The sequence below is a fragment of the Rhea americana genome, unplaced genomic scaffold (genome assembly GCF_003343005.1).
Source record: "Rhea americana isolate MKP2758 unplaced genomic scaffold, rheAme1 scaffold_128, whole genome shotgun sequence".
Classification (NCBI taxonomy): domain Eukaryota; kingdom Metazoa; phylum Chordata; class Aves; order Rheiformes; family Rheidae; genus Rhea; species Rhea americana.
Window position 1 is genome coordinate 1,874,833 of NW_028185350.1, and position 23,624 is coordinate 1,898,456.

Sequence of the window (23,624 nt, forward strand, 5' to 3'; positions counted from 1 at the left end):
GCGGCCGGGACGCGGGAAGGAGCGCTCCCGCCACGCCAGCGCCCCTCGGCCACGCTGCGGACGCTCCTTCCCCTCTCCGCTCCTGCTGCTCCTCTAGTCTGGTCCCGCGCAAGTCCGATTGCTTTCGATATGATTTTCTAAGTGGTTTACAGGAAAAAAAAAAAAACGAACTGCTACACAAGTGCTGATGTCAAGAACTGAATCATATCTTGATTTCAAAGYGTTTTAAACCAGGTATCTGTTCTCATATCCCTTGTTTGGGGCCTCCACGCCCCGCGCTCGCCTTCGCTGGCCTTGGCAGGGAGGAAGCGCTGGCTACGGCTGCCGCAGAGCCAAGCCCGCGAGGGCAGAACACGCTAAAGTAATTTAAAAAGAGCCTTCCACAGAAGTAGTGGGTTTCATTTTATATTTCTGTCGTCATTACGTTGGACTTGTTCTTGCCATTGAAAGGGAAGGCAGTGTTACGGAAGGGCAGTTACCGGAAACGGGGCCGACCTTCAATATTCACGCTACGGGCAGGGCTCTCGGACTTGCCCGCTTGCCTCAGAAGGGTAAATCTTAGGCTCCGTAATAGCCAAACCAAAACAGTCTTGATTAAACGTTCAGATTCCAACAGTGGGAGGTTAATTAGACTCTCAGGGGTTGCCCGGAAGAGCATCGACCCCGTGGTTTCTGTGGCTCTGCGGCACCCTGGCCTATCGAGCAGCCGTGACGAGGACTCTGGGGAGCACCATCGGGGCCCGTACCCGCCGGCGGGCGGCCTGCCCGTCACCGGCACGTCTCAGCTGGCAATTTCTACGGGTATGCTTTGGAGTCTTCCAGCGTGATGCTGATCCAGCCAGGCAAGGGGCAGCATTAGGAGCTGCCCAGCGCCGCTTGTTCTCCAGCGATGAGCTCAGCGGCTGATAGAGATGGCTAACTAGGGGCTCTCTGGGGCTTGTGCCAACAGCCTCATGCAAACGCAATGGCACGAAGTGAGCTGGAGCGAGGCRAAGGGGTCCTGCAACCACAGAAAGGTCCTCCGTGGTTACAGACTGAAACTGGAGCAATTCGCGTACAAATTAAAGCTAAATAAAATGTCCTGCGGTGAAGACCAACACAAGACTTTCCCATCTGAACTATGGAGAACTGAAGAGGAACAAAAGTACACAGGAGCTACTATCCCTCTACTATGGACATGAAATTCAGGTGGGGACAGGCCAAATGTCACCTAAGGTCATACAGAAAGTCTGCAGCAGCACATGTAAATGAACAAGGTTTCTAAGGTCTGCTGCTACCCCAGAAGACCCTAATCCTCAACCATCTTCTCTCACTCCATTACATTAGTATGGCAGGGAGAATGCAAAATATTAAAAACAAAAGCAGCAAGTCACTTGGAAGAGAGAGAGAGGGGAAAAAAAGAAGGGGAAAAAAAGTATTTCTGCTCTTTTTGACTCTTTCTCTTCCTAAAAGTTTGCTACTAGACTCTGCACACTGGCCATTTGCATATATGAGACCAACCAGGAAATTTAGTTTCTAACTTTTAGGTCCAGACTTCCAGGAAACAAAGATGTGAAACTGGCATCTCAGGTCAAGTTGGTCAATAAGTACAATCTGGCCTTTGGATCTAAACCACTCACAAATCTCATCAAGTTTGGATCGGGGAATCTCTAAATCTGCAGTTCAAATTTTGGTTTGTTCTTAAAGTAATGCCTCTTCTGTACATTTTTCATTTTCCATCTATTTTCTGTCTTTACTGRAAGATTTGACTTATGAACACAACTTTAGGCATGCTCAGATTGCAGCTCATGTTAAGCATTTAAAATCCCTCTATTAAGGGGTCAATAATCTGTTATCTTCAGATTTCCCACTAAAGGTGGCATATGGTYTTCTGACCGTACTACCGTAACAACCAATTTTCATGTTGATCACACACAAAAAAAGATTTAGAGGTATCTGGCTGGGCATTGGTTTTGAAACCGCTGGTCACCTTTGCCAGGATGAAGACTCTCAAACATCTTCAACACTGTTACCACACCAGAGAGTTGGTGCAACTTCAAGTAACCTAAAAGCAAGTCTCAAAAACAAACACACAAAGAAAAGACAGGAAGGTTTCCCGTAYTGGATAACAGTAAGTAACCTAAAAACGTATCATGTGTCCCATTCTGGTCCTACAACACACCACCACCTTTTCCTCCTCGTCATTGGAAAAACAGGCTTTACAAGCCCCTGCCTCCAACACCAGCGCAACATATCAGGAATATCTGCTTAACACTGTAGCCATGTGTACTTAAGAGTAATATTAACACCATACTGCTACCACTATTTTCATATTATGTTCAAGACATTCAGATTGACTCCTTCCTGATAATGCCTAATAATTACACTGATCAGGTCATTTTTTGTTCTGTTTTTAAAGACAGTAGTAGCTCATTCCAAGAAACACGAGAGGGGAAAGCCCAAACCAGAACACATTTCTTCAACAAAACCTCCTATGTGAGCACAAGGCCACTTAAAAGACAATCAGAATGAACAAGCTATAGAACAAAGTCAGTCAGTATGTAGACAAAACTTGATTTTTTTTCCCCTACAGAAAGTCAATGAGAATTTTGCCTCAAAATTTAGTGACAGCAAAACTGGGCAGCCAGATCTATACACTGTATTTGATATTTACATTTTTTCAGTATATAACACTATCATGTGGCTGCTTTTTTTCCACTGACACAGCAACTGCAAGCACAAAGAATTAACAAAACACAGAAACAGAGAAGGAGTCCCACTGTTTCTGTGGCTTATTTAGAAATGACCATACACAGAACAGCAACCTGGAATCAACCTGGCTTATCCTAAAGCTGAAACATTCAGGTTTTCACCTTGAAAGGAATATTCACCCGTATACTGCATCTTTAGTGATACGCACCAAGTACGCACCGTGACAAACACTGTTTACACCAGAGGTTTCACGAGCTAAAAAGGACCGCCAATCTCCCAGACAAATTGGAAAGAGAATTTCTGAGGCAGCCAAAGCAAGGACCTTAATGGAACTGCAGAGCAGTACGTAATACTACAGCACATTCCTAACTTCTAAGAATTTAAAGAAAGAAGATAATGTGCCATCATTCATTTTAAGACATTGCACTAAATGCCTCAATAATCTGCAGAGAGGCTTACGCATCAAGAAGAGTCTTTTCAAGAAAAAGCTTTATGCCAGTAGCCTGCTATGCAAGAGGTCATTACAAACTTGCATCACTGCCTGCACACGCAAGCCAAAACAGTGCTCTCACTCATTACCTAAATATCCTTTACAGCTCATCTAAAAGTAAAATCTTTTCCAAACATGAATCATAAGAAAACCAGCCTCATCTTTGCCTCAACTGCAGCTCATGTACATCCACAGAAATCAGCCAGGATGCCATTAATCATGGCAGTGAAAGGCGATGTGTACAGATTTATTTGATTTAATGGATTTGGAAAGTTTCTCAAGTCGCAAAGTTATTACAGAAATATGTTTTTATTACAAATATTGGACAGAATTTCTGATACTCAACTAAGAGCATTTTCCTGACACATCTTTTGTTAATAACTAAATTCTAAGATTTCCCTGACAATTTTTTTTATTGCTGGAGTTTCATCTTTGTAAGTACTAATGATTTTAAGTAGAAGTAARTTTAACTGCAACAGCTCTGTACTGCAGTCAAACAAAAATAGCACACTGGCTTTTTGTTCAGATTAAAACAGAACAGCCTTTTTGTTATTATAAAGTTTTATGAAAATAAAACACACAAGGAAGTGTTCCAAGCCTTGCCATTTGTCATACTTATATAGAACAACTGAACAATATTGCTCAGAAGCCAACCGTGCACCAACCAGCACGCACCATCGGCTGAACAGAGCAGGTGACAATAAACCATCTACAACGCATCACCTGGAAGGGGAAAGCGCACGTGAGAGGCGACTGAATAAGAATTTGGTAAACACTAGCATATCTTTTTCTTAAATTAGTGCTGAAATAGAATTTCTCAAGTGCTGTTTGTCTGTGCTTTTAGATGCGAGCCAAAGAGCTCTATGTCTTATGGTAAACGTGGCACTTAGGACACAGGTGAACTCCCCAAGGCCCTTCCTACAGTGGGTTTCAGCACTGCACGCTCCCCATGGCAGTATCATTTATTTCTGCATATAAACTGGTGACTGCACTGTTGCTTGGGCCACGGTCCTTAAACGTCAGTTTTCACTTGCATTGCTCAGAAATCCCAAACAGTAATGAACAGGGACGCTGTGGCTGTCCAGAACGGACAAACTTGTACAAGACTATGCATTTCTAACATCCAGAATACCACAAAATCTGGATACCTACATCCTCAAAGAGCCAAAATCTTCATCCTCACTCTAAGATTAACTGATGCTTACATGTTTTCAATTTCTGGCATATACTGTATGCTTCAAGGACACATATTTGGAGTTCAGCAACTCTCTGCCTCCCCCCCCTCATTTGCCTTTTTTTTTTTTTTTTTTTTTTTTTTTTTTTTTTTTTTTTTTTTTTTTTTTTTNCCAGCTACAATTGGGTTTGCAGCAGAGCTGTCATTTACTCTTCAGCTCTTAACCTGAATGCTGAATGAACAACTGAATTAGCTCCCCAAGGGAGCTGGCCAAGGGAATGTATATCCATATGTAACATGATGCTTGGATGGGGAAGTACAGTTATGTAACTCTCTTCAAAAGAGAGAAGCTAGAAAACTGGAGCTTACACTACGTGAGGGAGGTAGCCAGCCTGCAGCCTGCAAAGGAGAAAGCAGAAGTTACTCGCAGGATTGCTCCTCAAAATGGGACTGAGACACCTGAATTTCCTGTGAAGAACCTGCCTGCAACTAAGGGATCCTCTTGAGGAAATGGTCTTTGATTCTGAAGAGGAATAAGATACCAGGAAGAGAGGATGCAGGAGCTGCTGCCTGAGTAGTAGTCCTTAGTGCTATWTTTTTTTTATTCCAGAAAATTACAACACAGCTATAAAAACTAAGTTACATTAAAAGCTACACACTCAATTGGAGTTTTTTTTTTTCTTTCTTTTCCCTTCTCTTGTCCAGTGATTTTTCCTCTAGTGTACAGGTTTTCTTCTGCTGATGAGTGAGAGTCACCTTTCTCCTAAGCACAAGCTCAGAAACATGGAGATTTACTGCTGCACCAAGGCTTGGGTGTTGTGGAAGGAGCGAGGATGCTCCCTTTTTTCATGAGGTCTGTTCATGTGTGCTCTTACAAATAAGGCAAATCCCAAGCACTTCAGCTACCAAGAATTAGTAAACCCAGTGAAAATGCACCAGGACAGAAGCAGACCATTTCACTCGCTCTGAGATCACAAAGCACCCTTCCACCTTCAACTACCTTTCAGTCGTTAAAAAAAATCTGTTGCTTACAAATGCTTGTACTATACCAGCCTGATCCTTATGCTTCGCCCCTGATTCAGCGAAGCTGGTCACAGTAAAGATGTTTGATGTTTGCAGGAACACTCAAAACTTCTCCCACTCAAGGTCTGCGCAGACAACGTGCCGATAGCCTGCTCCTAATTTACACCAAGTGGCCRCAGCTGCAGTGCCACCCAGCCTAGCTCTCCAGACCAAGCAGTGCTCTGCAGCACCAGCGCCCAGGAACTGCAGTATCTACATGACCACGTCATCTTAACCTTTACAAATATATGTGACATTCTAGGGCTGTAATCAACATCCAAAGGCCTGTGACATTCGGAGCTTTGAACCTTTAAAAACAGGCTGGACAATTTTGCCTCCAGTTGTACCGGACTGAATTTTAAGCCATTTGTGGAATACCATAATGTTACACAATGCTTTGATTTGAGTCTTGCCAAAGCAATCCAGTGTATGAACCTATGTCCACACAGCAGAGACAGCTGGCTAATTATGTTCATCAGGATTTTCTTTTTAGCCTTTAAAAAGGGATTAAATGCAAAATAAAAGCTTAATTTAGAAATTGGACCGTAGATTCTTTCATTTTGTTTGTGGTTGCTGGATTCAGCATTCCCTTCTTCTCACCAGGTAGAAGGAAAACAAGTTGTGTGGATCACTTCAATCAATAGGAACACAGTTAAAGCAAACACAAAGTGAAGTTTTTTTCAGAATAAGGAACTTWATATTACCTTGGGAATAGAATGTGTATATATATATAGATAAATAACCTCCCTGAAATGTCTAATTCCAATYTTAGTCTTTTCACCTATGTTAACACATATATAATACACATAGAAAGCAATTGTTCATTTAAAATTGCTTTCCTCAAAGTAATAGAGAATAAAAAAATTATTAAAACAATATTTTCAGACAGATATATATACCACTATACGTATTCTAAATTCGTTTTATATATCTGTGCACCAAGAGGTACCGTTTACCCATGGAGACGATACCTGCGCTGCTACAAGGAGCAGTAATCTCAGCCTGTTAATTGCTTTGTAAAGGCCTGGATTTTGTACTTCAAAAATTACCCTAGAAACACCTACTTTTAGTTACACACTAACTGAGTGTGTAAGAGATCCTCATTCCTACAAAACGAACAAGAAAAAAACTTCTGTGTGTTGTCACGATCATCCTTTTCACAGAGTGGGAGTGTCTTATTTACAGCGTGCAATCACAGTTTGTGCAGGTATATGTTCCCTGCCTGTAAATACCAGTAAGTGGAGACAGGTAACATTTATTTTTGTTCTTAACTTAAAAATGACACTATACATAACTCCATAACTCTTTAAAAAAAAAAAAAAAGAAAGAAAGAAAGAAGCCTAACTGAATTAGGCATCCATCTTAACTGAATGTCTTCATCTAAAATAAAGAAACAAGTTATGCAAAAGTCTAAGAGGGCTGAATTCATAACCTCGGAAATCTTCTACATTTGTACTTTATAGTGATTGCATGGCACTTCTGAAGTGAAATGTTATTCTTAAAGCGAGCAGGAACATTACTTCCTTCACAAATGCAATTTATGTCTGATGGAAATGGCTCTTTTTTTTCCCCCATTGACTATAATGACACTGATGAGTCAGTATTATAATGTACGACCATTGTGTAAATCAAATCCTCAAACTTGTATCTTAATGCATACATAAATATGACTACTTAACAATGAGAAATTAAAATTAATACAAATTTCTGAAGCCTACACAAAAGGAGAAAGCTCTAACTATAATCAGACCATACATAAAATCAGTGGAGCAGTTATTCATTCAAGAGGGTTCCTTGGACTGGCACATTTTTTCAGGAAGGTCTCCGAAGATGGTATTGCAAACGTATTTGAGAAAGACGTAAACCCCTGAAACCTATGCAACTTATCTGACAATGCCTTTAARTACACAGGCAATCTTTTGCTGAAGACAAAATTTCTCTTCAGAGCTCCCTTCTGTAAATGTTGCAATATTCAATTACACAAATACTGTATTTCAGAGGAAAAAATTTGTTTACAAATAAGTAGTTAAGAAACAGGCTTTGCTGTAAGCCTGCAACTGAGAAATTCACACTTCTATTGCTGCTGTAGTGTTTTAACTCATCCGGCAGAGAGCGTATATACATTTTGAAGCTCTTTGCACATGCAAACACAAAAATGTAACCTACATTTTACTGCCTGCTAGTAAACATCACTGCTAATGCCAAACCAAAGTTATTCTATTAAACCAATCCCAGATTAGATACTTACTTACAGATAGACATTAGCTCAATATCTAGCACTAACAAAACAAAAAGGTAACAGGTAGTTCACAAGATGCAGCAAGAGAGCAGAAAAGCACCGAGTGGCACGTGACTCAAAACATACCTTGTGCGAAGGCTCCAAAGTTCTGTACACTTCCACTTCTCATGAGGGAAATCCAAGAGCAAGCAGATTTTAATCATACACTGTGACTGGTAAATGGTTAGCTTAGCTGCTGTGACCACTTTGGACCATATTGCACAGCACAGTACAATCATTCACAGGGAAACAAGGACGGACGTTATAAGCAGAGATGAAGCGCGCATGCAGGGCTGGGTAAGGAAGCATGCAGCAAGCCTGTGTACCCTGCCTAGACACTGACAGCGCTACCTCGTATTAGCACCCTTTTTTTATTATTATTATTATTTATTGTTTTCAGAGATTGTCTAAATGCGGTTGAGCTGTTAAAGAAAAACACAGAACTCGATTCTGGCAAGCCCGGCCCCATCTCCTGTTCTCAGCGGACGGCTCAGCTCAAGGCCGCTCRGCACACAGTTCCTTGGGCCCTATGCAGCTGAGCCAACGTGAGCAATAGCAGGGACTGCAGGAAGCTATGGAGAGCACCAGAGAACATACCTTCTTATGGACAACGGAGGAAGTGGAATTAATTGTGCTCTCGTCACTATGCATCATGACAAGTTCAGGGCTGCTCTCATCCAGGACCTCCTGCATGCTGCTCACACTGCTGCTCTGACTGCCTGTGCTCACAGACATGCTCGGGATGGAATGGTTGCTGCCCAGACTGTCCATCTTCCTACTCACGTTTGATCCATGCTCACTGTCCTATAAAACAAGGGGCATCAGTTACAAACACTGCAGGAGATGAACTGCCCAACACGTGCCTGCAGTGTCCAAAGTTTCTTTTAATGGCAGCTTTGCAGAGTTAAGGTTCTCTGATCTTTATTTTGGTATCTACGTTTCTCAAGGCCAGCTGGGTTATGAAATATATGGGGCAGTTGGCTTTCACCTCTTCCCCTAAAACCTTAATACTTCAGGCTCCAAGCCAGTTTTTCCTCATACCAGTAAGTCTGGGCATGGCTATGGCTTGAATAGGAGGCATCCAGGAATACTGAATTGCTGGTGAGTGTTACAACTGAGAAAGGAACCATCTTTCCTCTAGCTCTGTATTGAAAACATGCTCCGAGTCAGAGTGTGCTACAACAGTGTTACGAATTAGAAGAGATGTAAGACTGGTCCAAACTATTTATGATTTGGTAATGATTTCATGGTGGTTAACAGGTATAGGAGTTTTAAACATCCAGGTCTCTAGCATTTTAACCATATATGCACCAGTCATTATATTCTATCAAGCTATAAAAAAAGCCAAAACCCCCCAAAACTTAATCTTGTATTTTCAATTAATAAATTCTTATGTAATCTTCATTCACATTTAAACAGCTGACTCAAAAGAGCCTGCATTATAGTAATTAAAATTGTACTAATCCACTTGGATGTATCTAGATAAATATTCCTTATACAGGAAATATTTTTTCTTCTACATATAAATATCAGAAGGAAGCATCTCAGCTTTTTTCTTGCTTGCATACTTATATCAGTTCAGTAATCCCACTATGTGAACTTAATCTGGACCAACTTAAAGAATTTATGAAGTCTTTTGTAATAAACTAATGGAATTGAAGATGCTTGCAAAGAGTTCACAGTGAGGACTGAGCTCTGGAAAACCCTTCTGTTCCTGGTCCAAAACAGGCTTGCTTCTGCACCCAGTTTGCCCTGGCCTTCAAAGAGAACTTGGGGAGAATTACATTAGAAAYCAATTAATAGGATACTACTTTCGCTGAAAAAATGCAAGAAAAATTTGACAGATTTCTATTTGATCATGTGATTTTTTTTTATTTGAAAGCAATGAATAGATTATTCGGCGCCTGTGTAAAGGCATTTTAAAAATCTAGAATACAAAAGAATACYATTTGATGGACAACATAGATACATGTGATTCTATGAGAAAGAAAGGATTCCAAGATGCTTATATAAAGTTGCAGAAGAAATAACATAATGAAACATCTGAGATGAATGGCTATGTCATTAACGAACGTATATGCAAAAAGGACAGAGATGAGATGGCATATGCAACCTTCACATTGACTTCCTGATTTGAATACTTTACAAATGACCTAAACTTTCTGGCATTAGCTTTGAGGAAAGCATATAAACAGTATTTGAGTGTTAAAGATCTATAATGTCCCCTTTCCACCTCCTAGATTTTCTAAGGTATAAAAAGGAACTGGCTTAGGGCATTTACAGTTGACCAGCTTCTGCTAACCAGGTGAGCAGTAACTGAAGCAAATGCTATGTTTTCTCTTCACTGCCAAGTTAGTGATACACACATGAGCAATCCAACCACCTTTTGTGGCACACAGGCTCGAGTGATCAAACTCAGTGCAGAGCATGCTGTGCACATGCAGAGTGCGAGCTTCATTAGAGTGTTAATTCGCAGAGATGGAATCTTCCTCCCTCCTTTTTTGAGGGACGGGGAGAAGGGGAACAGAAGATACTTCTCCGTGCCAACTACTGCTGCACCTATCCCAGCTAGGCTGTTAAGCTCAGACCTGCTCAACAGTCACATGGGGAAAGCATTCCCTCCCCCTCTCCTGTCCTGATACTCTCTGAACAGTTTGTCACACACAGGCAGACACAGCTTGAAAATTTCAGTGTATAAATCTGAAACCACCTCAGTTCCTCTCCCATATATACAACTAAAGTTTAGAAGAAAACTAACTAGAGGATTAGAACAGAAGCAGTTCTGTAGCTTTAACTGCAGTGGTTGCTGTTCTTGCTGCTTTTGTCCATTTAATCTTCAAAGCAAAATACAATTTTAAATGCCAGTCTCCTCTCTCTCTGTGTTCTCCCACCTGACACCCAAGCTTGTCCATTCCTTAATCCAAAGCTCTTAGTTCACCCTTAAAAGAACATTTGACACACAGGCCTCAACATCAAATTTCCAAATACAAGCTGAACTCACATACTTCTCTGTCTTTTCTTGCTATACTGCAAGAAGAGAAGGAATACAAATATCAATTTGCCTGAGAGGCTTTTTTCATTGAGAACCAGTCATGGATTTGTTTATCCAACGTGCCTCCACCAAATGACATTAATTTCCATCTAATCTCATCAATTGAAAAACGACTGTTTTTTCTCTAAGCCACAGTCAGTGCCAATTATCATACACTGATTAAGTGGGTTATTTATTACAAGATTTAAATTGAAGCAGAATGTTATGTCTTTAATCTRTTCTTTTTTTCCTCCTTAATATTAYAGAAGTTTTAAAAATAAGTCTTATTACTTTGGTGATTTGCTTTTCAACAATTGATAGGCCAATTACTTTATATGATAGTTATAATAATTGAAAACACTTATCAAGTGATCTTGATCGTGCTTATCAGACTGAAGAGCTTGGACAGTCAATAGACCCTCCCTCACACAGGCTGTGAACCGCTCTTCTCAGTCTCCCTCCAAATGAGTTTCTTCCCTAAAGCTCTCAGAAGGGCCACCATTTGAGAAAAACAACAGGAAAGTTTTTAAGTTGCCAATATGTTCACATGTCACACCAAGTAATGGTCGCTGGCACTTATGCTACCCTGTCTCTGCTAAGCCAGATGATAGTCCACCAAATCTTGACTGCATCCACACCTAGGCTGTGTTTACTCTGCCCCACAAAGGACAAAACCATCTTATTTGCTCTAAAATTATATAGAACAGTGCAAATGGAATAAGAAAATAACAGTACCTCCTCTTCTTCTTGAGACTCGGTCAGTGGGCCATTCCTTGTCTCCTGGAAAAGGATTTTCTTCATTTTCCGGTACTGAAGGTTATCCAATTCACGTACTGCATCTTTTGTCCTTTGTATGAGGTCTATTAGTACCCTTGGTGGTCGGTCTCGGCGAACGAAATCATGCTAATTTAAAGGGAATAAAATATATGGTTTCACACATGACAGTAGTATATTTGATAAAGAAAAAAAATACTTTAAGAGAAGAGACACTTGAAATTACTGTTTATATTTAATAATTAGTAATATCCATTATGAAAGACTCCAAAAACATTCAGCACTGAGGACACTTACCATACTCAACTATCTCAAACAAGCAAACTGATCACACTACACCCTATGAGGTGCAAAGCATAGGCTGCAAAACATTTTATTCAAAAATGTCATAAAATCTGCTTACGCACAGAACAATCAAAGGTAGCATAGAGCAAAGTGAGGCAAGATATCACTTTGGTGCTTGAAGCTAGGGTGGGTTTGTGTGCCGATGTGCGCACGCACACGGGCACACAACCTGCAGGAGAGGCTAGCTAGTGGCAGGAGAGGAGGGAGACCCGGCTGCTCCTTTGCAAGCTCTCTTTACCCCCACTCCCCAATTCACTCCTCTGTCTGGAGCAGGGTCTGGTTTTCACAACATCCGTAAGTCTCTCTCTGCTTTTTTTTTAGTCTCTCCAGGTAACACTTGAGGACAGTGTTACTTTAAACCTTGCACACCCACAGGACTTAAAAATGACCAAATCCCAAAGATTGCCTGCCTAAGCCACATGCAAAAGATTTATCCTTCGCTCATCTATCCAGATCCATAAATAAAAACAGTAAGATGACTTCAAGGTTTATTTACACTCAAAACATTTATAGCTAAAGTTTCTTAAAAAAGTAGCTTATTTACGAGTAGAAATAAGGTAACATTTTCATCTCATTGTGGGTAATTTTTAGAAAGCAGTAATGCATTTGGAACAATGAGCCTGACTTCAAGCCATCCTAAGTGTCCAGTGTCCACTTGTTTATGCATATGCGGAACACCACAAATACTCTTCTCACTGGAAAAAAACCTCTATGCTTTGTACTTAGGCACTATTCAAACATCAAAATGCAACCCCAAGGAAACTATAAGGCAGATGCACAAAAATAAAGACTCAAGAGGCTCCTGCATAGTAAGAGCACAATTATGCTTATTTACATTGTCCAATTGTCTAGATTTGATTTATGAGATACAGTCACCACTCTGCTAGGTACTGTGCAACTCAGTAAGAAACAACGGCTGAAAGGACTAATCCAYACACCTTTCTAAATTTTAATAAAGAAAAAAAAGACTGGAAAGGCAGAAGAGGTTTGTCTAAGGTCAAGTAGTCGGTTGGCTGGAAAAGTGAGTAACAGAAGCCAAGTCTCCTGGGAATGTCATGCAAACTGAGAAAAATAGGAAGTTTTTAAAACTAAATTTTACAATTGCTTTCCATTTTAAAAGTGTAAAAATTAGTGAGCTAGGTATTGTCACTTTTGTTCTTCTCCCTTAATTCCAACAGCATTTTCAACATCACTAGTCATTTGACTATTTTCATCTGAGACAGTGCATCAAAACTGAATTCATTCTCAAGCACTTAATAAAAATATTCAGTCCCCTTTAAGAAAATGTGTCCACAAAAAGATTCACTCTCCCCGTTTACTGTATGCAAGCACAAAAAGCTCAAAAGACAAAAATCTGGACTTGAATCTTATAATCTATCAAGGTTTAGGGAGAACTGCGGCAGGAGGGAACATCTGGGGTGCTCCGCCGAGAGTCAAAAACCATATAAAAAGGCTGAATATCCATAAGCTAAGAATGACATCTCGGCTCCAATTGTTTATGCAGCCTCCAACCCAACGTACTCATGAAATCATATCCTTCAATGAACGTACACTATTCCTAGAGAGCAGAAAGACTGCCAATCCACATGAATGAATCATTCGGCAACCCACAACATAAGCCTATTAGCTGGTCAAAGGATTGTCAGGGTGCTGCGAGCAGAACCAGAGAACAAAACACTGGTTATGTGCCACAGCGCAAACGTATCACAGGAAAAAAATATACTGGGCGCCGAGAGCAAAAACAAGCTCATTCATCAGCCTTTACCTGGCAAGTAGAGGCATTCGGGTTAAATATCCTGGATGGTCCAGGCTCAAAGCAAAGACACGAGTGCAAAGCTAACTATTCAGTACGGAGAGCATGGTTTCGATTTCTCACTTCGAGAACCAAGATGCTGAGAAACATCCATGAGAACGCATTTTACTGAGCTGAAAGAGCAACAAGAGAAGCCATAAAACAAAGGCTGAATGGTAGCCTCAGAACAAAAAATCAGCATCAGAAGGCTGCCAGGTAGGCACAGAGCAGCAATCTAACCTACTGTGGACATTAAGCAAAACACCCTATGGAGCTAGCAATTCCTCTGCTCAAATATTTAAGGAAAAACTGAGTCCTGTTTACCTGGTGTGGAACAGCAGCATGCCAGGCAATTCTCACCAGCAGCTATGTACGGCAACCAGAGGAATAGCAGGGCCACTAATCAATTTTAAAGAAAGGAAATACTCAAGGGAAAAAAAAATAAAAAAAGCAGCCTGATGGAAAAGGGGCTGGACAGGATTTCATACATTGCTACCTCCTAAAGGAAAGCTGCTTTTGAATTTCCCAAAGACAAAGCCCTGGGAGTTACAAACACAGCTCCTCTACTCCTCAGGTAGACTGTAGCCAGGTGATTAAGAAACTGAAACTCTGAGTTACGATTCACTGACAAATAACTGTGATAAATTGGGGACACATCCCTGCCTGCATGGGTGCCCCTCCTAGTTGCTCAGAGCAATTATGAACTTGCACAAGGCACTTTCCTAAAGGACACTTATTTCCAAAACAACTGCTAGTTGATTGGACTGAGTATAGAAACTAATGAAGGGATATAAACAATAGGTAACATGAAAAAGGTGGTGGTTGGATTATGGCAAAAAGTTAATCTAAACCTRTCCCTTCAGTACTCCTTGTAACTTTTGAGCTCTGAGCTTGACACATGACTATAGAAAAAAAAGTAAACATACTATATGATGTTCACCAGTCAAGAGCTCAAAACTCCAGGACAAAGAAATAATTGAAAAATGGAGATCAAAATGCAGATTAAAAACCAACACTGCATGACTAGAAAGAGAAATTGAAAAAAAAAAGTAATGATTGGAAATAAACACAAAAAACAGATGCAGAGTATGTCTGTCTGGCAAGTTATGATATTAATAGGGATCTACAGGTGGCACTAGTCACTTAATTTGTCAAGACTTCTGAACATGACAGCAGCCAAAAGAATAAAGCATCCAAAACCCACGATCACAACCCTGCAGAGCAGACCCAACCCTTCCTACCCCCTCCATCGCCAGGCCTGGAGCAGCACTTTGTGACATGCACGTTAGTCCCAGAAACACCTGGCCAGCCAGAGGAACTTAAAAAAAAAAAAAAAATCACAAAGGCCTAAAGGAGTGATTTACAAAAATAGCGCAAAACCAAAGAGCTGAAGTAAGATCAGGCAGAAAGATCAGGGAATGATATGTACTTGAAAGGTGTAAACGCTTGAAGAATGAATGGTGTTGACATAAGCATTACTGGAGAAAAACGTAGAGATAATCTTCCTGAACTTCATCTGCAAAAGTGTCAAAAAAAGAGAAAGCAAGACAGTTCAGAGTGCCCCACGACAACCCTGCTGCTGGCCAGGGGATGACCAAGGTCTTCCAGCCTCTCTTCATCTCTAATTCCCGTATTTCTTGAAATAACCAGCCACTACTTATAAATCTTTATTAAGGGCTCAATCCTCTGRTCCTGTAGAATATAATTCTGAAAGCATTTCTGGCTCTGCAAAAGCTCAGAGGCAATAGTAAGGCTTTAGGAAATTTGCTAAATCTAGAGTTTGAGTACCAATTAAAATGGCCTTTTAGATTTTTCTATTAGTTCCATAGAGCAAATTACGAGCCTTAAATCTTCACTGGAACCACATATAAACTTGGTAACAAACACTGCCTGTTACACAACACAAAAATATATATATTTTTTTTAATCTGGAGAAGGTGAGCAGAAAAACAAAGGTGCACCAGCAAGTTAACAGCTACAGTACTTTACACAGAACTGCTCCAGAAAAGGTCTTTGTTTCGCGACAAGCTACAMCAAGTTATAGCTCACTTCTGCTTTTTCTGTTTGGAGAGGGAACAGGGTGAGTCTTCAGTGAGTCTCCTCATTTCCCTCTGCTCTTTCAGAGACCACATAATGCAGCAAGTTCACAATTCTGGGCATCATACTGACGCAACGTAGAGCGGGAGGCTGCAGTAAATTCTTTCTGCGTTAGACCATTAGGGATCATACTCCTAAGTCTTGTCCACACAGAAGATGACTCTTTGGAATTCATGCCTGCAGCACAGATTTAACTAACCCAGTTTTGGACCTGTTTATCCTTGATAATACTTACAGCATTGCCTCGAAAATCAAGATCAAGTCCTTTTACTCTTCTCTTGCTGACATGTTCTTCCTTTAGCTAAAAGGACTGTTACTAACACAACTGTGACATGAGGCTTGCAGGTTCTCCAATGCAAATTAAACCTCTACAAAGCTTGGAGGTGTAAGAGGAGCAGGGTGCTTGGCAGCTCTCCAAATAACCCTCAACTCAACAATATAACCATTCTACCTTGTAGTCTCCCCTTACTCTTCCTTCACTAGTTTGACTCCTGAGTTTCTCATTACAAAAAGAATTTTTATTGACAGACAGAAAATCAAGATAAATGGCCTTAAGTTCTTCAGTACTTCAAGTAATGCTGCCAAGGCTTACAAGCTTCAGCYTGAAGGCCACAGCACTACTAAGGAAACACAGAGCATGACTGTTCTACTCTACCGATCTTGGAGGTTGGATGTGRTATTTTAAAAAGGTGCAACAAAGAAAAAGGTAAAAAATTCTCAGCCCTTAGGGAGAGACTGAAATGCAGTCGTGCACAAAGGACAAGCACAAGGCTTAAGCAAATTTTCGGTTCACAAGGATTAAACTCAATTGGGTCAAATAAATTGTTTAAAATGCACTTTTATTCCATCAGGTGTAAAGAGCACTTCAAATTCCAGTTACGGTCAAGCAGTAGTGTGATGCCTAATAACAACACATACCTGAATATGTTCATTTATTACTTCTGGTAAAATTTCAAAATTACTTTAAAAAGACCCCCAAAATGATGCAGATAAGAGGAAAACCAAAAATTTTTGGGAAAGGCAAATATTTTGTTCACCTTCATTAGAGCTATCTTGGGGTAGGCAAGCAAATTTCTGTGCTTTCTAAGAAAATGTTCACGACTTCTGCAAGTCAGCTTAGAAAAGTTCATACACGTCAGCTGACAAAAGAAAGAGGTAAATGTTCGTCAGTGAAGGTAACCCACAAGCTCTTCATGGTCTCTATCCTGTAGCACCTACCCTTAACTGTTTCCTATGGATATGCTGGAAGATACCAAAACCTTACGCTACGTAACTTGCTCTCTCCCTGATCTAGTTTTATTGTGATATAACTTGGTCTCAGTAAGTCCCATTTCCCCAAATTTCTGAAAAAGATTTGAAAAGTTACCCGCAATAGGTCTGTTGATGATGGCCTTTCCTGAGGTATTTTCTGCAAGCAGTAATCAACAAATCCCCTAAAGGAGTCTGACCTGWAAATTAAAAAAGTTCTAAATGAAAAATAAGCTCTGGAAAATATACAAACTCATTTGCACAGAGTGAAAGAAAAGTCTTAACTAATACTACACTTTTCCCAATTCCAGGTTGATCCCACTGGTTCTTRCAACAGTTAAAGACTTGTCAAAAACAATCATGGACACACAGTTATCACTAATCACAAAGTAAAACAAAACAAAACAAAAATACCTCCCACACTGTGTGTACCAGTCAACAAGATTATTTTCAATCTTACTTCCACTACTTAAAATTAGATGACAATTAAATTAGCAGTAACTCCAGAAGCACAGTCATTAAGTTAGCTGATGAATGTGTTTCTACTCTCTAGAAGCTTCTCACCATTCATAATACTGACTTAGTAAAGTGCCTTCGCACATGCACAGTTCAGAGAAACTTTAGGCTGGAGGCAAGCTTATCATAACCCAACTAAAAGAAAAGAGGTCTTCTAGGTGCCCACAAAACTTAAAAGCAGCGTAAAACACACATAGCGTACTTCTTAGGTTTAAAAGTCACAGCAAGCAAACAAGTAGCTAGTGCCAAAATGCTTGCAATAACAAATACTGATTCTTTTCCTGTGTTCGCAAGTTGTTTATGCTCTATATTGCAAATTTGGGGCAGAAAGAACCTGGGAGTAAGCGTGCAGGTAAGAGACCAGGTTCTTAGAGCCTGGAAAATGGGCAAAACAGACAGATGATGAAATAAGGAAATTAAAGTGGAGTGTTTTTGATAAGATGATTAGCAATGAAATAGTTAAGGATGTTACTTCAATGTCTAGCAGTATAACAGGGGGAACTCCACCCCTCTCCAGGAGCTGTTGCTTCAAGCTATCTGCAGACACTGACAAGTGCCACTCAATAGCTACGTTCTACTTCTGGGTAAAGAGACTGGGAAGTGGGGTAATCCCTTTGCTCCCAGAAAACAACAAAACATTCTTAAATCAAAGCTTGGATTCTGAACACAAGCTTGTAGTATGGGTAGTATTTACCAGTCACAGAGTTTGCATGACATTTGGAAGAGCTTCTTTTAAAGTCACTCACTGAAGAAAATCTAATTACTTCTATTCTATGTACATCTCTCCTCCCCTCCTCCACATTTCAGCTGCACTATAAAGCTAACAATTCTTCTGTCAGGGATCTTCTGCAGCTGGAAACTTTGCTGATGCTGAGCTAAGGCTGGCTTAACGCATCCAAGAACATTTTAATTCCTACAGCGTCTACAGTCCCATAATTAGCACCTCCACACATTGAGACTGTAGTACAGCCAAAGTGACAGAAGGTCAAAATTGAGCCTGCCTACATGGGAGTGTTACTCAAGAACACATAGTCAAATCACTACACTGCAACAAACACTTTTCTTGTCAGATTTTGACCATGCAAAGAGTGTCACAGAGGATTTCGAGGAAAATAAAACACCCCCTCCCAGTAATAGCTCTCTTACCATTCATTTGACTGTAACGTAGGGGAATCATTCTGGGCTATGTGATATAAGGCACTCATTGCATTCATGTTGAAAAGCGGAGGCTTCCTTTCAGCTAGAAAGAGGAGAGAAAGGTATGATAAGGTAGTCTGGAAGGAAAGGGAGAAAGATATGGACAAATGAGCAGGGTATCAATAGCTCATTATTGTCATCATCACATTTAAGCCAATTATTTTAATCTTCTAGGTTAGTTCAGGACAGCCACTCAAGGAAAGCTGTTAATCACCTGCAGAGGGGACAATGAGATCCAAAGAGAACAAGATGCAAATTATGAAGAAAACTTTCCAGTAAATTTTACATTAACTACCATGTTTTATACCTGACTTGCTATGGTAAATTCAGCASAAGCTGACCACAGCAGAGCTCAGACATGCAGTATGTCAGGACCRGGAAATTTATGCATCAATCCCTGAAGATCTTTGATGTGCTGACATAGCATCTGCAGTTAAGGAGAAAGAGGGGCTGCTCATTTCATTTGTCATTGGCAATCACTTGCAGAAGCAGGGCAGCCCAGTCTGCCTACCAAATTCACTTGCCACCTACATATTCAACCCCCCATAACAAAAGTTCTTCCTAGTCCTTGCGCTTCTGAGAGGGTATCTACTTACTAGCCCCTGATCTCTCAGGAGTGCAGCAGATTTTGCACCAAAAATCAAAAAAGGTTAGTTTTCACCTCCATCTAAGACCCATCATGCCAATCAATCAATGAAGCCAGGATCAAGTTCATATCAGGTTAAGTCACAGCAACCACTTCTCCTTGACATGCAGCATGCATACAAACCACCACATTTTTTTCCTATGCACTTTCAGCTACATGAGAAATTAAGACATCACCATTCAAAGAAAGCCAAGTGGTGCTCATCAAGAGATATCCTCCCACTGTTACCCTGATCCCATGTTCAGATGTGGAATCATGCAAGGACAAAGCTCAAAGTATAGTACTTCTCAAGTTCATAACATTAAAAAGAAAGTAAACCCTTCAACTTCAACTATGTATTATGGCTTTGATATCTTTGAATGAAAAGCTCCATGGAAATTCTTGTATTAAGACTCAATGGCTATGCAGGGTAGCATACCTATTCTACCACTGTGATTTACTCCTCGAGAAGTCAGATAACTTGCCTAAAGTCTACATAAAAATCAGTGGCCAGGCTGAAGAATAAGAGTCTTGAACTGCTGATTTTGTGTTCTTTATATCAAAATACAGACAGTGTCAGCAACACATTAGCACTGGCACATTAAATACAATACTGGAAGGGAACAGTCAGAGATGACAAGAAAGAGACCATTACTGTCTCCATGCTGGGGTTAACATTTTCTCCCATTCCTCTTTCCTAACCCACTTATACTGCTGCTGGCTAAACATTTTCAGAAATAACTTTTTCTTTGAACTTGCCCTCACAATGAATTGCTGATGTACCGCTTTTAAACATAATCCATATCAAGACTATTTTTGAAGATAATCTACTCAGCACATGCAATGTCAATATTCAAACTTAAAGTGCAAACAGCTGCTCTGTATACCTGCTATCACATCTACATCTGCTTCAGGTAGTGTGGGTGCATATCATTTGCCCTTTGCAGGGTAAACCCTTTTCTTCTCATGTAAAGAACCTGTCCATGATGATTCACATCACAAACTCTCAGCTGAGGTTGAAGACTTTTGTTTGTTTCAGAGAGTTGGGAAGTAAGAAGAATTGAAAATTAAACGTAGATCCTTTCTAACACGCGCTTTCTTAGGACACCGATTCCCTTGGTGCAGTAGTTGTTCCAATAAAGTTTTCTCAAAACGCAACTTGTAAAAACACAGACTACAAACAGTAGTCTCTGTTCTCTCTGGGAGGAGACAGAAGTAGCAGCATTTTTCTGTAGTAGAATCGGCAGAGGGACAAATCATATAGAGACGACAGACATTTCCTAGACCCCATCAGAAATACAGGAGACTTTCCCTAAGTTCATCTCGTGCAGTATTTCTGCAGTTTTGCTTATGACTGGTGCTATATATATATATATATAATGTGTTTCAGGTGAGATGCATTAACCCTCTCATACAAAAGATTTTTGATTGAAGCCATTCCACATCTTACCAGCACTTCAGTGTATGAATTTAAGTATCCTACATCTCCCGTCTATATGCACTATTCTTTAACTACGATGCAGCAACGTGGACACAGAACTTTACTGCCGGAGTTCTTGACACTGTTTCAGATTTGCAAATTCAGTACTATCATATGCAGAAGGGACTGTAGACAAAACAGCTCATCTTTTCAGCTTGAGGCTTTTCCTAACGTGCTAAACAGGCACAAGGAAATGATGGACAAGTTTGCCAATCACAGATCACAATGTGCTTCTTAGAATTGACCATACCTGTGAGGACATACTCAGGATATGACAAATAATTCAAGCAAGATTCCGGCATGAAATTCCAACAGCTACATGGGCATAGACAGTGCTTAGTTCTATAAAGCCTCCAATAAATAAAAATTTTGTCATACAGGGAGCCCAATCTCCACAGGCACAGGAGTCCTGCTTCTCAACTCTAGCAYAAGCACAGCCAATACAAGCATTAATTTAGAATCTAAAAGACAAGTTCAGGTGATTCTATTAAGGGGTTCAATTTGCAGAACAAGACTGCAAAATGTAATCTCTCTCTTTTTTGGGGGAACTATTATCCAGAGGAGACAAAATATATTATCCAGCAACTTCAATGCATCCTGTTCTGCAAACAAAGAACTGCCCAGAACAAAATATTATTATCCAAAAGATAAACTACGAGACTACAACCCTTTAGGTGTTGAGGCAACAACTGAGCAGACGAGATTAGTATTAAGCACAACAGCATTAATGGATTGTCTTGATTTGTCAGTGAGCAAAAGATTCAACTCAACTTTCAAWGCTTTCCAAGCTAGACTTTTTAAAGAAGCTTACAAGCAATAAGAATCTTCTCTTTTTTTTTTCCAGGGCTTTCTAATAAATTCAGCAGCTAGATAATTATTCACCTCAGCTGCGAAGTATTTACTCACCTAACTCAATACATGTGATCCCGAGAGACCAGACATCCACCTTTCCATCATACTGTCCTTCGTCCATAGCAAGGATCACCTCTGGTGCCATCCTACCAAGCACAGTGGAAAGCATGCAGGTTAGGGGATACAGACTGGAATTCCCAGCACATAAGTTAAAATGAGTTGGCTTCATTATCTCCAGCAGTGCAAGGGACTAGAACTTAAAAGAGTCAGCATGAAGTCAAGTAAAGCCATGCTGAAATAAAACAGTGCTTGCCTGCACTAGCAACTTTTCCAAGAGGCATTTTTAATAAAGAAAAAAGTAAATAAGAGGTCAATCTGATCCTCTTGCTGTTTGCACAACATGCTGGCACATAGGAGACCCATATCATTCTCAAAAGCATTATACCTGCAGCTGGGGGAGTCCTAACAGCATCATTTTTACTCTCCCCAGAGATGGTGCATTTCCATTGGCACACCAGCAGAATTTTCCAGCAGGTATGTACAACCTGTGAGTGTAGCTATGAAAGGAACAGGGAAATCCAGAACAGTGGGGAAATACAGCAGTCCAGGATTAAGGAATGAGCGGGGAGGAAAAAAAAAAAAAGAAAAAAAAACAGCAGACCCGCCTGCAAAAATTCAGACTCTTAACTTTCGGTTCTTCAAAGATAGAGCAGGCTTCCTGCCAAATGGACTTGTTCAGAGGTAGGGCGATAGGTGACCTCTCATCAATGCCTGGGGCGTCTGCCACAAAATAAATGGAGTGTAAAGCTATGCTGGGCCACTATGTTAGAAATGCCAAGCAAGAGAGAGYTTCTTCAAAACAGAATCTAAATAGCAGTATATCTGCCAGTCTGTAAAGCCAGATTAACAAGTTGCCCTTTCTCCATGTGCTTGCCAGAGTTCCAGTATCTATGGCAAATATCAATAACTTTTTAATCCAATGGCATTACAATACTCAAAACATTTACTGGTGCCATTTCAAACTGGTGCAAAGCCTACTTCTACTCATGGCCACTGAGGAAGAATATACAGGAATTTTTACTCATGGGCACTGAGGAAGAATATACAGGAATTTTAAAGAACTACTTGGCTAAGATGTGTGTGTGTGTGTGTGTGTGTGTGTGTGTGTGTGTGTGTGTGTGTATTTTAATGCCAGATGTTGTTACTTTCAGTTTGTGAAATGCTGTATCTGAGAGAGAGCAGTCTCATCATGGACTAAAGTGTCTCATGCTTTACTCACCAGTAAGGTGTCCCCACAAAAGAATTGGCAGGGCAGACTATAGAGGCAGACCCAAAATCAGCTARTTTCACTTGACCTGGTTCTGTTAGAAGAATATTTCCAGCTTTAATATCCCTTTAAAAGAAAAGAAAGTACATACATTTCCGGTTACAACAGAAGAACTTTCAAAATATACAAACACATAGCAGTCCATTAACCTGTTCTCAAACATTCAAGAGAAATTGAGAACTTTTAGAAATCTAGTATTATGTTAAGCTAGAGACACCAAGTACATGCCTTTACTGGGAATGGAAACCCAACTGAACTCAAAGACTGAGGCCCAAAACTGAGATGCACTGAAACACCCAGATCTGACACCTTAAATAATACCAGACATGTTGTTTTAATCATTGAAACACCCTAGGCTCCCTTATCTTATCCTTCACACAACTCTCAGATAATTCATACATTTAAGAGATTAATGTTAATGAAGTCACTGCAACACAAAAGGCACAAAATACATTCAACACCTTTGWACCGTAAATTTCTGAATTCCAGCCAGAAGTGAATTAAGTTCAAATTAACTGCCCGTGAAATGCTGACAAAGGTTAAACCAATTACATATATTTCAAGACACTTAGTAAAGGGCCTATTCAGAGTTAGAAATGAATTAATCTAAGCACCATTTACTTTTAATCTCCAGGGCTTCTGCAG

The 23,624-nt window shown here is 40.3% G+C and overlaps 1 protein-coding gene across 3 annotated transcripts in view; it reads right to left on the reverse strand.

Moving 5' to 3' along the window:
• TAOK3 (TAO kinase 3) overlaps window positions 1-23,624 on the reverse strand; it is an 81,363-nt gene that overhangs the window by 18,395 nt on the left and 39,344 nt on the right. For 2 of the 3 annotated variants that reach the window (XM_085326161.1, XM_085326162.1), the window contains exons 8-13: window positions 22,932-23,045; window positions 21,707-21,798; window positions 18,645-18,738; window positions 17,101-17,182; window positions 11,462-11,629; window positions 8,293-8,499 (exon numbers count right to left, since the gene is read on the reverse strand). In XM_085326161.1, the coding sequence (XP_085182287.1) occupies window positions 8,293-8,499; window positions 11,462-11,629; window positions 17,101-17,182; window positions 18,645-18,738; window positions 21,707-21,798; window positions 22,932-23,045 (757 nt within the window). The remainder of the gene's footprint in view (window positions 1-8,292; window positions 8,500-11,461; window positions 11,630-17,100; window positions 17,183-18,644; window positions 18,739-21,706; window positions 21,799-22,931; window positions 23,046-23,624) is intronic. The other variant, XM_085326163.1, reaches the window with a different exon arrangement.